Consider the following 17541-nt stretch of genomic DNA (forward strand, 5'->3'; position numbering starts at 1 on the left):
AGATAATACATAGGCTGACATGTTTCAGCGTTTAGCCGTACTTCAAGCCTCGTGTAAAACATTTCACACAGGTGCCAATAAAAACAATTCCCTGCATTACCGATTGGTCTGGAGGCACACACCTTCACTAACAAAGTCCAATCGGATATTCCCTGTTACATTCATTCCCTCTCTCTAATTGAAAGCTCAAATATTGTGTAGTGTTTGAATTAAATGTATAAACTCCCTTACTAATTGCCAAACTCAGTTAACTTATACTAGAGTCTACTGCTCGCTATACATATAAAAATGAGAGATGCCACTCGTTGTGGGAGCGAGAGACAACTGCAAAACACCTTACATTGCAATGGTGCTAAGTGACTGCTTGTTAGAACTTCTGAGTGTGAGAGGCAAGTATGTATGTATTTTACATTGACACAACTGTTTAATATACAACTGTAGATATCTATAAATGTAAATATAAGGGGGCGTATTATATACACTACTTATTGTAAATTAAATTAACCCCAAACTTTACAATAAGTGTTCAGTTATTTACACATCTCACCGCCATAATGTGCTAAAGGCTACAATATAAGGTGCAAAATTATAAGGGCATAATTGAAGCACCTTTTGAATAATGAAAGTTACCTAGAAATGAGCAAATAGTTATATACAATCAAAAGGCAATATGCCTAGGCCCTTTAAATGAGTAAATAAATAAATATGTATAAATTTATAAATTTGTACTCAACAACACCAGGGTATCTAGAGAGTTACCAAAAGTTGATCAGGTTAGATTCAGAGTTGAGGCCCTCTGGTACCCTGGTTCTCTACCTGAATATCCAGAAGGCCTCACGTTCCGCCAGCTTTCTGGTCCTGTTTTCCCCTTGTTAAAACAGTTAAAACAGTGGACAGAACCAAACTACTTGATAGGGCCAAAATACAGCCTAACAAAAGTGCAGGATCTACCAGTGATAATATTCTTTTTATCACAGAATATTCAAAGCAGAGTATCCACAAATTTGCAGAATAATTAAGAAACACTTCCCCTTAATTTCAGCTGATGATGGCCTCCAAGGTGTTGTGGAGGGGGGGGATTAGGTTTGCATATAGAAGAAGAAAAACAGTGGGAAACATAGTAGCAGCAACTAGATTGAAGACCAAGACTAGAGACAATTCCTCCTGGCTTAGACTTAATGGGATGTTTCGCTGCAACCATATGACCTGTGTAGCATGTGCTTATTATTCAAAAGGTGCTTCAATTATGCCCTTATATTGTAGCCTTTAGCACATTATGGAGGTGAGATGTGTAAATAACTGAACACTTAATTAAATTAACCCCTCAATTTACAATAAGTAGTGAATATAATACGCCCCTTTATATTTACATTTATAGATATCTACAGTTGTATATAGGGAGTGCAGAATTATTAGGCACGTTGTATTTTTGAGGATTAATTTTATTATTGAACAACAACCATGTTCTCAATGAACCCAAAAAACTCATTAATATCAAAGCTGAATAGTTTTGGAAGTAGTTTTTAGTTTGTTTTTAGTTTTAGCTATTTTAGGGGGATATCTGTGTGTGCAGGTGACTATTACTGTGCATAATTATTAGGCAACTTAACAAAAAACAAATATATACCCATTTCAATTATTTATTTTTACCAGTGAAACCAATATAACATCTCAACATTCACAAATATACATTTCTGACATTCAAAAACAAAACAAAAACAAATCAGTGACCAATATAACCACCTTTCTTTGCAAGGACACTCAAAAGCCTGCCATCCATGGATTCTGTCAGTGTTTTGATCTGTTCACCATCAACATTGCGTGCAGCAGCAACCACAGCCTCCCAGACACTGTTCAGAGAGGTGTACTGTTTTCCCTCCTTGTAAATCTCACATTTGATGATGGACCACAGGTTCTCAATGGGGTTCAGATCAGGTGAACATGGAGGCCATGTCATTAGATTTTCTTCTTTTATACCCTTTCTTGCCAGCCACGCTGTGGAGTACTTGGACGCATGTGATGGAGCATTGTCCTGCATGAAAATCATGTTTTTCTTGAAGGATGCAGACTTCTTCCTATACTACTGCTTTAAGAAGGTGTCTTCCAGAAACTGGCAGTAGGACTGGGAGTTGAGCTTGACTCCATCCTCAACCTGAAAAGGCCCCACAAACTAATCTTTGATGATACCAGCCCAAACCAGTACTCCACCTCCACCTTGCTGGCGTATGAGTCGGACTGGAGCTCTCTGCCCTTTACCAATCCAGCCACGGGCCCATCCATCTGGCCCATCAAGACTCACTCTCATTTCATCAGTCCATAAAACCTTAGAAAAATCAGTCTTGAGATATTTCTTGGCCCAGTCTTGACGTTTCAGCTTGTGTGTCTTGTTCAGTGGTGGTCGTCTTTCAGCCTTTCTTACCTTGGCCATGTCTCTGAGTATTGCACACCTTGTGCTTTTGGGCACTCCAGTGATGTTGCAGCTCTGAAATATGGCCAAACTGGTGGCAAGTGGCATCTTGGCAGCTGCACGCTTGACTTTTCTCAGTTCATGGGCAGTTATTTTGCGCCTTGGTTTTTCCACACGCTTCTTGCGACCCTGTTGACTATTTTGAATGAAACGCTTGATTGTTCGATGATCACGCTTCAGAAGCTTTGCAATTTTAAGAGTGCTGCATCCCTCTGCAAGATATCTCACTATTTTTGACTTTTCTGAGCCTGTCAAGTCCTTCTTTTGACCCATTTTGCCAAAGGAAAGGAAGTTGCCTAATAATTATGCACACCTGATATAGGGTGTTGATGTCATTAGACCACACCCCTTCTCATTACAGAGATGCACATCACCTAATATGCTTAATTGGTGGTAGGCTTTCGAGCCTATACAGCTTGGAGTAAGACAACATGCATAAAGAGGATGATGTGGTCAAAATACTCATTTGCCTAATAATTCTGCACTCCCTGTATTAAACAGTTGTGTCAGACTTGCATCTCACACTCAGAAGTTCTAACAAGCAGTCACTTAGCACCATTGCAATGTAAGGTGTTTTGCAGTTGTCTCTCGCTCCCACAACAAGTGGCATCTCTCATTTTTATATGTATAGCGAGCAGTAGACTCTAGTATAAGTTAACTGAGTTTGGCAATTAGTAAGGGAGTTTATACATTTAATTCAAACACTACACAATATTTGAGCTTTCAATTAGAGAGAGGGAATGAATGTAACAGGGAATATCCGATTGGACTTTGTTAGTGAAGGTGTGTGCCTCCAGACCAATCGGTAATGCAGGGAATTGTTTTTATTGGCACCTGTGTGAAATGTTTTACACGAGGCTTGAAGTACGGCTAAACGCTGAAACATGTCAGCCTATGTATTATCTATCCCTTAAACCACTCTAGTGTTTTACCCTGGGTTGTGCGCAACCCTTTCGTTTTTACGATATTTCAAATAAAGTCTATTTTTTATCCCTACACTTGCTCGGTGCTCCTTATCTGTTCACTTTTGTACACATTTTTGGCCATAGTGAGCATGAGTGAGTTACAGGGACCCTGCAGGGGAACGGTTAACCTGCCTTGTAACCAAAGGAGGATCCAGCAAGGGTTGGAAGCTTGGGTGGAGGCGGATAAGAAGAAACTGATCCTTTACATGGAGCAACATCAGCTGTATGCAATGCAGAAAGAAAAATTCGCAATGGATAAATGAAATCTCCCTACCACCATAAAGCAGCCTTGAAAACCGGACCTGTGAGTAAAAAGCATTTGCTGTTGTCTAACTCTCTAAACGCATTGTTGTTATCTAAGTGTATCCAATAATCTAACACAGGGGAAAGTGTCGATTGTCATTTGGATTTTATGGACTGTGAGCATTGTGTGCAGTATAGTACGTTTTTACTTTTACTCTCAATGCACTCCATTTAGAGACGTTATTTAGAGGTTTCAAAAGTTTGTTTAATAAGAACTGCATTAAAAAAAACACATTTTTGCTATGGCAATTTCAAATGATATAACCGTATGATAAGTGTGAGATCCTTCTTTCCCACTTTCTGTAGTGTTCGAAGAGATTGGCTTCCTGTAGAGAGTGCTGTTAATTTTGGAGGTAGTGGGGATACCCATTAGAAAAACATCCAAATATGCTATATTAGTTTTGTGATATTGGTGTGTGAACTGTAAACCAAACTCATTACAATTTAGGAAATCAATGAAATCTAGTGACTCCTCCTCCGTACCAGACCAGATAAGAAGGAGGTCATCGATGTAGCGTTTTTACTTTTGTATAGACTCCCTAAAGGGGTTTTTTTCTCCAAAGACGTGGGACCTCTCCCAGACGCCCATATAAATGATGGCGTAAGCTGGTGCAAATTTCACACCCACCCTCAAATTGGAATACGTTATGCTTGAGGAGGAAATCAAGGACCCTACAAACATAACCTCTAATAGTAGGATGGTAATTGCTATGTTTAGTGAGGAACATATCAACCGCTTCAACCCCTAGATTATGCGGGATGGCCAAGTAGAGCCCCACAACGTCTATAGTGAGCCAGGAAGAATTCACATTCCATTCCAAACCATCCAGTTTGGAAAGCAAATGTTTAGTAAGTTCAAACAAAGAGGATACCCTGTGAAATTAATTGATAGTGAGATTATAAAAGCACAGGAATTAGGAGAAAAAAATATTGCTAAAATTAAGAAAGATAATGAACAAAGGGTGGTATGTGTCACACAATTCAACCCTAAGAGTAAAGAAATTAGCAATATTATTTCTAAGCACTGGCACATCTTGAAGAATTGTAATTTAAATGTTGAATCCTTCAAAAAACCTCCTATGATGTCATATCGTAGGGTTCAAAATTTGGGTGACATATTAGTTAAAAATTATTTAGGTTCTAACAAAAGACAAACAAATATTACAAGTAGAAGCTATGGAACCTTTCCAAGCTTAGGTTGTGCCAGTTGTAGCACAGTTATTAAAGGGGTAGAGTTCCAACACCCGCAAACAGAAAAAAATTTGGCATTAAAAATCACTATACGTGTGACTCTTCCTATGTCGCATAGCTAATTAAATGCACATGTTCCAAGATTTACATTAGAGAGATTACAAGGAGGGTACGAGATAGGATGAGTCAACACAGATCTAATATCAGATGTGGTGATCAGGAAGCCCCCTTATCGTGCCATTTTTTAAGTGCAGGCCACAGTATTAGCCAGCTAAGGTGGAAAATAATTGATTGAGTAGATAAATTAAGATGGGGTGGTAATAGGGAATCAGTACTAAAACCAAAATAATCCTATTGGATACATAAATTGGATACATTGATCCCTAAAGGCATCAATAGAGACCTGGACCTCAAAGTATTTCTATAATGTGCATTAATAATATGTGAATTAATATGTCAAAATGTTCTGTATATTCTAACATCAATATGTACATAGGTAAATGGTATATTGTTTTTAACTTTATATATGTGTTTAACTGTAATAATAAATGTAACCACTAGGTGGTAGTATTAGGTGATATAATTAACTTTGTAACAATATAAAATGGGTTAATATGTAGGCCTATAAATGCATCTAAACAGATGAGGCCCATTAGCATGATTAAGGGATAATCTCCCGAAACGTTGCTACAACCTGTTTGTACCTCCATGGGAGAAGAAGTTAAATAAAATTTGTTGAAAAGGAAGGTGCTGTGGAATTTCTTGTTTCCTGCATTTATAGAGGTTAGACAGTCCCTCTCACCACTTGCATCTGAGTCTACCTGGGAGCTGTTTAGTTTGCGACTAGTATCTTTTAGGTAAGAGGGTAGTTAATAAACAAGAGGTAACAGAAGAGACTCAACCCATGAAGATATGTTCTCCAAAAGGGAGCCTATTCTGGAGACAATAGGTCTTCTCCTCACCTCCTCCAAGGATTTGTGGACCTTGGGGAGGTGATGGAAGATATGGGTCACTGGACTAAAAACCAAAAGAAAGTTGTACGTGTCAAGATCAATTACACCCTCATAAAGTCCATCATCTAAGATGTCTAAGAGTTGACCCTTGAATCTATCTGTATGTTTCCCTGACAAACTGGTATATACATCAGTATCACTAAGTTGTCTGATAGCTTCTGAGATGTAGAATTCTTTATTTAGGACAACTATAGAGCCGCCTTTATCCGCCTGTTTGACTATATCATCATCAGCCATTAAGGAAGATAATGCATGCTGTAATTCAGGCTTAAGATTCGAATGGCCCTTGTTGTGCTCCCTGGACAGTTTAATAAGATTCTCCTCTACTCTATGGTGGAACGCTTCCAGAAAGGGGCCCCTGTCTCTCACTGGGTAAAAAATGGAGCGGGTTTAAAATTACCATGACTACTCTTAAGTGAAGTAACATCAAGATCTGGATTTTCACTCAAATCCAGTAGGGTTAAGTAATCACAGCTTTCAGGAAAATTAAAGAAGTCATAAATTTTAGGGAGGGAATTTGAAATTAAATAATTAGTGCTGAATGATAGATCTATGTCTAGTGCATAATCAGAATTATCCTTCCAGAAGTATTTTTTAAGAGTAAGGTCCCTAACTAACCTATTAACATCCACAATTGTTTCAAACAAGTTACCTTTCTTAGTAGGAAAAAAACCAAGGCCCAAAGTCAGGACTTCTAATTCTGATTTATACAGCACTTTATTAGATAAATGAATGACTTTTAGATCTGATATCTGTTTTGCGAAATCCCCTTGCCCTTTCTCTTCTTGCGGGGTGCCCTCTTCCTCTGTGTACGTTTCCTCCTCCTTCCCTGACACAGGTGGCCTGACAAAAATCCTGTTCTGTGTTGTATTAATGTGAGTAAGAGCACTTGTACTGGCAAATCCGATATCCTTCTCAGTGTCTGTGAGGAATTCAATTGCTTTAGCTTCAGATAAAGTTAAGGTATCAGACTTGCCAGTACGACTCTGTAACCTAGTGATAATTGGTTCTGATCTTGTATTTTTATTGTTGCCTCGAGGTAAATAATTACTAGAGTTTTGTATAATTCCCTTAGGTTTAACTACTGGTTCGTCTTCACCACTGGAACCACTTCTAACTGATTGATTTATAGGTTCCTCATCTGTGTTCTCTGTATCAGAGAAGGTAACCTGTTTCTTGGATGCCTTATATCCCGACCTTGATCTGCTCCTACGCTGCCTGCTGTGTCTGGAGTTGCCTCTATGTTGCCAAGTATATACCTTTATTGTTTATATAATCCTCATTATCTCTATTAAATTTTCTAAATTTGTAATTATCAAGATCTATTCTAAATTTAGAGATAGTCTCACTAAGTAATTTGTCAAGGTCATTAAATTTGGGGTGCTCTATAAAGGTATTTAATTCTGCCTGTATATGTGCCAGATCTGGTCTGATGTTGACCAATTGAGTTTCTTTGAATTTTATAATTAACAACATTAATTTTTTTGAACATTCACTAAGAATATTATTCCAGGCAGATATAAAGTCCAGGTCTTCCACTTGAAAAGTTGGAAATTTATTGAGCCTTAAACCTCTAGGAATAAGGTCAAGTTGCAAATACATTTCTAAAGCTTTTTTGTCCCACAATGTCCTGTATTCTTTTAGTAGGGTACTTTCCATGCTTAAAAAGGTTTCACTTTTAAATATCTCTGTAATTGAATATATATTTCTTTCATGTAATTGGCAAGAGTCCATGAGCTAGTGATGTATGGGATATACAATCCTACCAGGAGGGGCAAAGTTTCCCAAACCTCAAAATGCCTATAAATACACCCCTCACCACACCCACAATTCAGTTTTACAAACTTTGCCTCCTATGGAGGTGGTGAAGTAAGTTTGTGCTAAGATTTCTACGTTGATATGTGCTTCTCAGCTTTTTTGAAGCCTCTTTCCTCTCAGAGTACAGCGAATGTCAGAGGGATGTGAAGGGAGTATCATCTATTGAATGCCATGGTTTTCCTCATGGGATCTATTTAATAGGTTCTTTGTTATCGGTCGTAGAGATTCATCTCCTACCTCCCTTTTCAGATCGACGATATACTCTCATATTCAATTACCTCTACTGATAACCATTTCAGTACTGGTTTGACTATCTGCTATATGTGGATGGGTGTCTTCAGGTAAGTATGTTTTTTATTACTTAAGACACTCTCAGCTATGGTTTGGCACTTTATGTATTTTATAAAGTTCTAAATATATGTATTGTACTTACATTTGCCATGATTCAGGTTTCAGTATATTTACTTTTGCAGACTGTCAGTTTCATATCTGGGAAATGCATTTTTTAGAAATGTATTTCTTACCTGGGGTGTAGTCTTTTTTCAATCGACTGTCTTTTTCTAAATCGAGGGCAGAATTAGGCTCGCAAAGGTGCAAAATGCTAAAGTTTATTGTGTAATTTTTGGCGCAAGATTTTTTGCCGTGAAGTTACGTTTGTTGACTCAAATTCGTCATTTCCAGTGTCTTAGTTGACGTTGGGTCCTTTCACAAGGTTGCGTCATCTATGACGCAAGTGTGTCGTTTCCAGACGTTTTTGGAGCAAAAAAATATTTTTCTGCTTGTTGTGCGTCATACTTGGCGCCAAATATTTTCATTATTTTAGACCCCATTCCTATTTGCCTCTTGCCTTTTTTCTATGTCACAGGGCTATTCTGTTTGCATTTTTTCCCATTCCTGAAACTGCCATAAAAGGAAATTAATAATTTTGCTTTATATGTTGTTTTTTTCTCTTACATTTGAAAGATGTCTCAATCTGTTCATGTCTCAGAATTCACTGCTGGATCCCTGCTGCCTGATAACAGTTCTACCAAAGCTAAGTGCATTTGTTGTAAACATGTGGAGATTATACCTCCAGATGTGGTTTGTAATAGTTGTAATGATAAGCTTTTGTGGAGATTATACCTCCAGCTGTGGTTTGTAATAGTTGTCATGATAATTTTGCTTTATATGTTGTTTTTTTCTCTTAAATTTGCAAGATGTCTCAATCTGTTCATGTCTCAGAATTCACTGCTGGATCCCTGCTGCCTGATAACAGTTCTACCAAAGCTAAGTGCATTTGTTGTAAACTTGTGGAGATTATACCTCCAGCTGTGGTTTGTAATAGTTGTCATGATAAGCTTTTACATGCAGATAATGTATCCATCAGTAGTAGTTCATTACCTGTTGCTGTTCCCTCAACATCTAATGCACTTTTCATAAGGTTGATGACATTTCAAAGGACCAGCAACATACTGAATTATCCTTCTCTGATGAGGATCTATCTGATTCAGAAGATCCTGCCTCAGATATTGACACTGATAAATCCTCTTATTTATTTAAATTGGAGTATATTCGTTCTTTGTTAAAAGAAGTGTTGATTACATTGGATATGGAGGAAACTAGTCCTCTTGATATTAAAACTAGTAAATGTTTAAATTCTGTTTATAAACCTCCTGTGGTTATTCCAGAGGTTTTTCCAGTTCCTGATGCTATTTCTTATATGATTTCTAAGGAATGGAATAAGCCTGGTACTTCTTTTATTCCTTGTTCAAGGTTTAAAAAATTGTATCCTTTGCCAGAAGTTAGATTGGAGTTTTGGGAGAAGATCCCCAAAGTTGATGGGGCTATCGCTACTCTTGCTAAACGTACTACTATTCCTACGGAAGATAGTACTTCTTTTAAAGATCCTTTAGATAGAAAACTTGAATCTTATCTAAGGAAAGCTTATTTATATTCAGGTCATCTTCTTAGGCCTGCAATTTCTTTGGCTGATGTTGCAGCTGCTTCAACTTTTTGGTTGTATACTTTAGCGCAACAAGTATCGGATCATGATTTGTCTAGCATTGTTAAGTTGATTCAACATGCTAATAATTTCATTTGTGATGTCATTTTTGATATTATCAAAATTGATGTTAAATCTATGTCTTTAGCTATTTTAGCTAGAAGAGCTTTGTGGCTCAAATCTTGGAATGCTGATATGACTTCTAAATCCAGATTGCTTTCTCTTTCTTTCCAAGGTAATAGATTATTTGGTTCTCAGCTGGATTCAATAATTTCAACTGTTACTTGGGGGAAGGGAGTTTTTTTGCCACAGGATAAAAAACCTAAGGGTAAATCTAAAGCTTTTAACCGTTTTCGTTCCTTTCGTCAAAATAAGGAACAGAAACCTAATCCTTCCCCCAAGGAGTCTGCTTCCAATTGGAAACCTTCTTCAAATTGGAATAAATCCAAGCCATTTAAGAGATCAAAACCAGCCCCCAAGTCTGCATGAAGGTCCGGCCCTCATTCCAGCTCAGCTGGTAGGGGGCAGAATAACATTTTTCAAAGATGTTTGGATCAATTCGGTCCAAAATCATTGGATTCAGAGTATTGTCTCTCAGGGGTACAGAATAGGATTCAGAGTAAGACCGCCGCCTGTGAGAAGATTGTTTTTCTCTCACATAATCCGGTAAACCCAGTAAAGGCTCAGGTTTTTCTGAAGTGTGTTTTAGACCTGGAGTTATCAGGGGTAATCATGCCAGTTCCGTTTCAGGAACAGGGTCTGGGGCTTTATTCAAATCTATTCATTGTCCCAAAGTAAGAGAATTCATTCAGACCAGTTTTGGATCTAAAGATTTTGAATCGATATGCAAGGGTACCAACTTTCAAAATATATAACTATAAGGACTATTCTGCCTTTTGTTCAGCAAGGGCATTATATGTCCACAATAGACTTACAGGATGCATATCTTTATATTCTGATTCATCCAGATCATTATCAGTTCCTGAGATTCTCTTTTCTAGACAAGCATTACCAATTTGTTGCTCTTCCTTTTGGCCTAGCGACAGCTCCAAGAATCTTCTCAAAGGTTCTAGGTGCCCTACTCTCTGTAATAAAAGAGCGGGGGTATTGCGGTGTTTCCTTATTTGGACAATATCTTGGTACTCGCTCAGTCTTTGTCAGGGTGCCAGGAATGGGACTGAGACGAGAAGTGCAAAATGAATCACACCTTTATTAATAGCAAAAAATTATAAAATGTCTTCAAGTCAAATAACAAGCCAGGAGTCAAAACCAGAGATGGTAGTCAGACGAGCCAAGTCAGGAGCCAAAGTGAATAGTCAGATGAGCCGGAATCAGGAACCAGGAGAACAGCAGAGTCCAGAACAAGCCAGGGATCAGGAACCAGGAATGACGTTAGGCACCCAGGTAATACACAGGAACTCTCACAAACAGGTCTCAGACAACACAAAGGCAAAGCATACTGAACAGAGGCCCTTTAAATAATAAATGATGACATCACAATTCTGAGACTGCATCCTGTCTCACATGGATGATGCACAACAGTCTGGCCATAAGAGGAAGTGCAGGAAATGAGCCGCATCCCCCACAATGCACCAAGTCAGGAAGAGAGGTGAGTAAAATGGCTGCCAGCAGCACATGGCAAACACAACAGGGAAAAACCCTGACAGTACCCTCCCCTCAACGACCCCTCCTCCACGGGAGGACAAAAGGCTTATTGGGGAAACGGGCATGGAAGGCACGGAGGAGGGCGGGAGCATGAACATCAGAGGAGGGAACCCAAGAACGCTCCTCCGGACCGTAGCCCCTCCAGTGAACCAAATACTGTACACGGCCCCTGGACATACGAGAGTCAATAATGCTGCTGACCTCATACTCCTCATGGTTGTCAACAAAGATAGGACGGGGATGATGCAACACAGTGGTAAACCGATTACAAACCAATGGTTTCAAGAGGGAGACGTGAAAAACATTGGAGATGCGCATAGCAGGAGGAAGGTCAAGAGCGTAGGCCACAGGATTAACCAGTCGGAGTATTCGAAAAGGACCAACATAACGGGGAGCCAATTTATTGGCAGGCACACGAAGGTTCAAGTTGCGGGAGGACAGCCAAACTCTCTCACCAACCTGGTAGGAAGGTGCGGGCAGACACCTACGATCAGCCTGGAACTTTTGGCGCTGCATAGAACGATGAAGGCAATCCTGAATCTGCACCCATGTGGAACGGAGTTGCCGGAGATGCTCCTCCAAAGCCGGAATACCCTGAGACATGAATGAATCGGGCAACAAGGATGGTTGAAACCCATAATTCGCCATGAACGGGGATAACTTGGAGGAAGCATTAATAGCACTATTACGAGCAAACTCTGCCCAAGGTAACAATTCAGACCAATTATTGTGGTGATGTCATGTCCCTTTAAATATGGGAGTGTCTATCCTGCTTCAGCCCTATATAACTCCTTACCACACTCTCCTAGTTGATTAGTATTGGAGTCTTATGCTATAGGACTGCTACAGCCAAGCCTATCTTCTCTGCAAACTGTGTCTGCCTCTGCCTTTTTTGCCTGTCAGTTCCGGATTTCACAGAGCGGTGACGTCACACGCCATCCTGCTTCAGACAGCAGCAACACACTGTTCAGCTGCACTGTCTCCCAGACTGCCAGGACTTGCAAGTTCCTAATTCCTGCGGACCCTCTAATAATTTCTCAAGTAAGACCTGCTCTTAACACTCACTCTCCTGTGACTCAAATCATATATGAGCATACCAGACTCTTGTTTATCATATATATTTGCAATTGCTAAATCTATCTGAGCCAACTTTAACTAGCTATCTTAAAATACTCACTAAAGTTTGTTACTTATTATTTAGCCTTTTGCCTGATCTCTTTTTATTGCCAGTACTACTGAAATTCCAAACTAGTTTGTAAATATATTTTTCTATGTATCCATACTGGGGTTTCTATGTGTTACACTGCTGCAATTGTTTAGTGTTTACTCACAGGTGGCAGCTGTAGTGTAATCACCATTAACCCCTGCTAATAACTGAACTATGATGTCTGGGACTATCTTTTACTCTAATAGTAATTAATGATAATTCCCAGTATTCTTTGAACAACACACATACTATTTTAAGTTTATTCCTTTTAACTCAGCAGTTGAGGTTCTTGAAAATAAATTCCTTGCCTTACAGGATACGGCAAGACTTAAATTCTGACAGAATACTAAGCCAGAAAAAAATAAGCATGGACCCAGCTGAGATAACCGCACACATGCAAACCCTTAGTCATAGGGTAGATTTACTCACTGATGGGTTAAATACCCTAAAGGCAGAAAATTATAATTTAAAAGCTTATATAAAAGATATTGTAGAAACAAAAATTCATGCTATAGAACCACAAGTCAGTCTCCCTGAATTATTTAAAGGTGATAGAACACAATTCAGAGATTTTAGAAATGCATGTTTTCTTTTGTTTACCCTAAAACCACAGACATATCCCACAGATAGAGTAAAGGTTCTAACAACCATATCTTTTCTTAGAGGTGAGCCCAGGAGCTGGGCAAACAGTTTTTTTGAAACAAATGATAACATACTCAATTCATTAGATGCTTTCTTTACCGCCTTAGCCCAGTTGTATGATGATCCTTATAAACAAATCACTGCCGAAAATGCCATGAGGTAATTGAAGCAAAAGAAAAGATATGTAGAGGAGTATATCACTGAATTTAAGAAATGGACAAAAGATAGCCAATGGAATAACCTTTCTCTAAGGAATCAATTCCGACTAGGCTTGTCTGATGGTATTAAAGATGAGTTATCTCGAGTTGACCTTCCCCCCACCTTAGAAGAATTAATAAATCTCAGTATCACTATTGATAGACGCCTTAGGGAAAGGCAACAGGAAAGGTCTTACCAGGACACCACTCAAAAACGTCATACCCACACCCCTGCACACATACCACCAATAAAGCCCCCCACTGAGCCTATGGACATTGGGTTTGTGAAAGGACCACTTACAGCACAGGAGAAACTAAGACGCCGCAGTCAAAATCTCTGCATGTATTGTGCAGCAGAGGACCATGGGGTTAAGGACTGTCCTGCGCTTCAGCGACAGAGCCACGGTAAGACAATGTCACATACTGAATGTTTAGGTAGTTATACCTCTGCTACAACCTACCATAAATTCCCACTTCTTTTACAGTGGGACCAATGTCGCCTCAACGCCAGTGGGATCATTGATTCAGGAGCAACTGCAAACTATATTGATGTACAATATACTAAGGATAATAAAATACCTTTGGTGAAAAAGCAGACTCCTGTGTATTTGCGAGTTATTGATGGTAATAATATGGCCTCAGGCCCCGTAATGTATGAAACTGTACCTTTACTTGTAGTGACACAAGACCATCATAGGGAATTTCAAACCTTTGATGTAATTTCATCCCCCATTGTACCCATCATTCTAGGGTTAAACTGGCTATCACTACACAACCCCTGTATAGTCTGGTCACCATTCTCCATTTGTTTTAACTCTCACTACTGTATAGACATGTGCGGTTCGTTTCGGATTAATTCGGAAATTCGGTAAATTCGGAGATTCGGATCGATTCTGATTTCCGAATTAAAATACTTCCGAATCTACCGAATGAATCCGAAATAGCTGCCGTATCTCCGAATAAATCCGAATTAGCTCGGTAAAATTCGGCATTTCCCCATAGGAAACAATGGGAGTTTCGGCTGAAAAAAAACTAACACCGCAGCCCCATTGTTTCCTATGGGAAAACACTAAGTCTGCACCTAACACCCTAACATGTACCCCGAGTCTCTAAACACCCCTAATCTAACACTTATTAACCCCTAATCTGCTGCCTCCGCTATCGCTGACACCTGCATTATTTTATTAACCCCTAATCTGCCGACCGAATATCGCCGCCGCCTACATTATAGCTATTAACCCCTAATCTGCTGTCCCTAACACCGCCGACCCCTACATTATAGTTATTAACCCCTAATCTGCCTCCCCCAACGTCGCCGCAATCTAACTACAAGTATTAACCCCTAATCTGCCGACCCGATATCGCCGCCGCCTACATTATAACTATTAACCCCTAATCTGCTGTCCCTAACACCGCCGACCCCTACATTATAGTTATTAACCCCTAATCTGCCTCCCAAAACGTCGCCGCAATCTAACTATAAGTATTAACCCCTAATCTGCCGACCCGATATCGCCGCCGCCTACATTATAGCTATTAACCCCTAACCTGCTGTCCCTAACACCGCCGACCCCTACATTATAGTTATTAACCCCTAATCTGCCTCCCCCAACGTCGCCACAATCTAACTACAAGTATTAACCCCTAATCTGCCGACCGCAAATCGCCGCCACTATAATAAATGTATTAACCCCTAAACCGCCGCACTCCCGCCTCGCAAACACTATAATACATTTTATTAACCCCTAATCTGCCCTCCCTAACATCGCTGCCACCTACCTACAATTATTAACCCCTAATCTCCCGCCCCCAACGTCGCCGCTACTATAATAAGGTTATTAACCCCTAAACCTAAGTCTAACCCTAACACTAACACCCCCTAACTTAAATATAATTTAAATAAAACGAAATAAGTTTACTATAGTTAAATAAATGAATCCTATTTAAAACTAAAGACTTACCTGTAAAATAAACCCTAAGATAGCTGCAATATAACTAATAGTTACATTGTAGCTATTTTAGGATTTATTTTTATTTTACAGGCAACTTTGTATTTATTTTAACTAGGTACAATAGTTATTAAATAGTTAATAACTATTTAATAACTACCTAGCTAAAATAAATACAAATTTACCTGTAAAATAAATCCTAACCTAAGTTACACTACACTATCATTAAATTAACTAAATAAATGAATCATATTTAAAACAAAATACTTACCTGTAAAATAAACCCTAATATAGCTGCAATATAACTAATAGTTACATTGTAGCTATTTTAGCATTTATATTTATTTTACAGACAACTTTGTATTTATTTTAACTAGGTACAATAGCTATTAAATAGTTATTGACTAATTAATAGCTACCTAATTAAAATAATTACAAAATTACCTGTAAAATAAATCCTAACCTAAGTTACAATTAAACCTAATTAACTACAAGTACCTACAATTATCTACAATTAAATAAACTAAAGTACAAAACCCCCCCACTAAATTACAAAAAAAAACAAACACTAAATTACAAAAAATAAAAAAATATTACAAGAATTTTAAACTAATTACACCTAATCTAAGCCCCCTAATAAAATAACAAAGCCCCCCAAAATAAAAAAAAATGCCCTACCCTATACTAAATTACAAAAGTTAACAGCTCTATTACCTTACCAGCCCTGAACAGGGCCCTTTGCGGGGCATGCCCCAAAGAAAACAGCTCTTTTGCCTGTAAAAAAAACCCACAATCCCCCCCCCACATTACAACCCACCACCCACATACCCCTACTCTAACCCAAACCCCCCTTAAATAAACCTAACACTACCCCCCTGAAGATCTCCCTACCTTGAGTCGTGTTCACCCAGCCGGGCCGAAGTCTTCATCCGATGGGGCAGAAGAGGACATCCAGACCGGCAGAAGTCTTCATCCAAGCGGGGCAAGAAGAGGTCTTCCATCCATCAGAAAAGTACAAAAAAACAAACAAACACTAAATTAGCAAAAATAATAAAATATTACAATAATTTTAAACTAATTACACCTAATCTAAGCCCCCTACTAGCTATTAATATAGCTTCAATATAACTAATAGTTACATTGTAGCTATTTTAGGATTTATATTTATTTTACAGGCAACTTTGTATTTATTTTAACTAGGTACAATAGTTATTAAATAGTTAATAACTATTTAATAACTACCTAGCTAAAATAAATACAAATTTACCTGTAAAATAAATCATAACCTAAGTTACAATTACACCTAACACTACACTATCATTAAATTAACTAAATAAATGAATCCTATATAAAACTAAAGACTTACCTGTAAAATAAACCCTAATATAGCTGCAATTTAACTAATAGTTACATTGTAGCTATTTTAGCATTTATATTTATTGTACAGGCAACTTTGTATTCATTTTAACTAGGTTCAATAGCTATTAAATAGATATTGACTATTTAATAGCTACCTAGTTAAAATAATTACAAAATTACCTGTAAAATAAATCCTAACCTAAGTTACAATTAAACCTAACACTACACTATCATTAAATAAATTAACTACAAGTACCTACAATTAAATGCAATTAAAAAAACTAAACTAAAGTACAAACCCCCCCCCTCCCACTAAATTACAAAAAATAAAAAAATATTACAAGAATTTTAAACTAATTACACCTAATCTAAGCCCCCTAATAAAATAACAAAGTCCCCCAAAATAAAAAAAATGCCCTAACCTATACTAAATTACAAAAGTTAACAGCTCTATTACCTTACCAGCCCTGAACAGGGCCCTTTGCGGGGCATGCCCCAAAGAAAACAGCTCTTTTGCCTGTAAAAAAAAAACACAATCCCTCCCCCCACATTACAACCCACCACCCACATACCCCTACTCTAACCCAAACCCCCCTTAAATAAACCTAACACTACCCCCCTGAAGATCTCCCTACCTTGAGTCGTGTTCACCCAGCCGGGCCGAAGTCTTCATCCGATGGGGCAGAAGAGGACATCCAGACCGGCAGAAGTCTTCATCCAAGCGGGGCAAGAAGAGGTCTTCCATCCATCAGAAAAGTACAAAAAAACAAACAAACACTAAATT

At 38.5% G+C, this 17541-nt stretch overlaps 1 protein-coding gene across 1 annotated transcript in view; it reads left to right on the forward strand.

Moving 5' to 3' along the window:
* The first annotated feature begins 4487 nt into the window (after positions 1-4487).
* The window catches only part of LOC128650465 (serine-rich adhesin for platelets-like), an 89925-nt gene continuing 76871 nt past the window's right edge, over positions 4488-17541 (forward strand). Inside the window, 1 exon segment of the mRNA XM_053704418.1 lies at positions 4488-4700. Coding sequence (XP_053560393.1) covers positions 4488-4700 — 213 coding nt within the window.

This window comes from Bombina bombina, chromosome 2, assembly GCF_027579735.1.
Source record: "Bombina bombina isolate aBomBom1 chromosome 2, aBomBom1.pri, whole genome shotgun sequence".
Taxonomy (NCBI): Eukaryota; Metazoa; Chordata; class Amphibia; order Anura; family Bombinatoridae; genus Bombina; species Bombina bombina.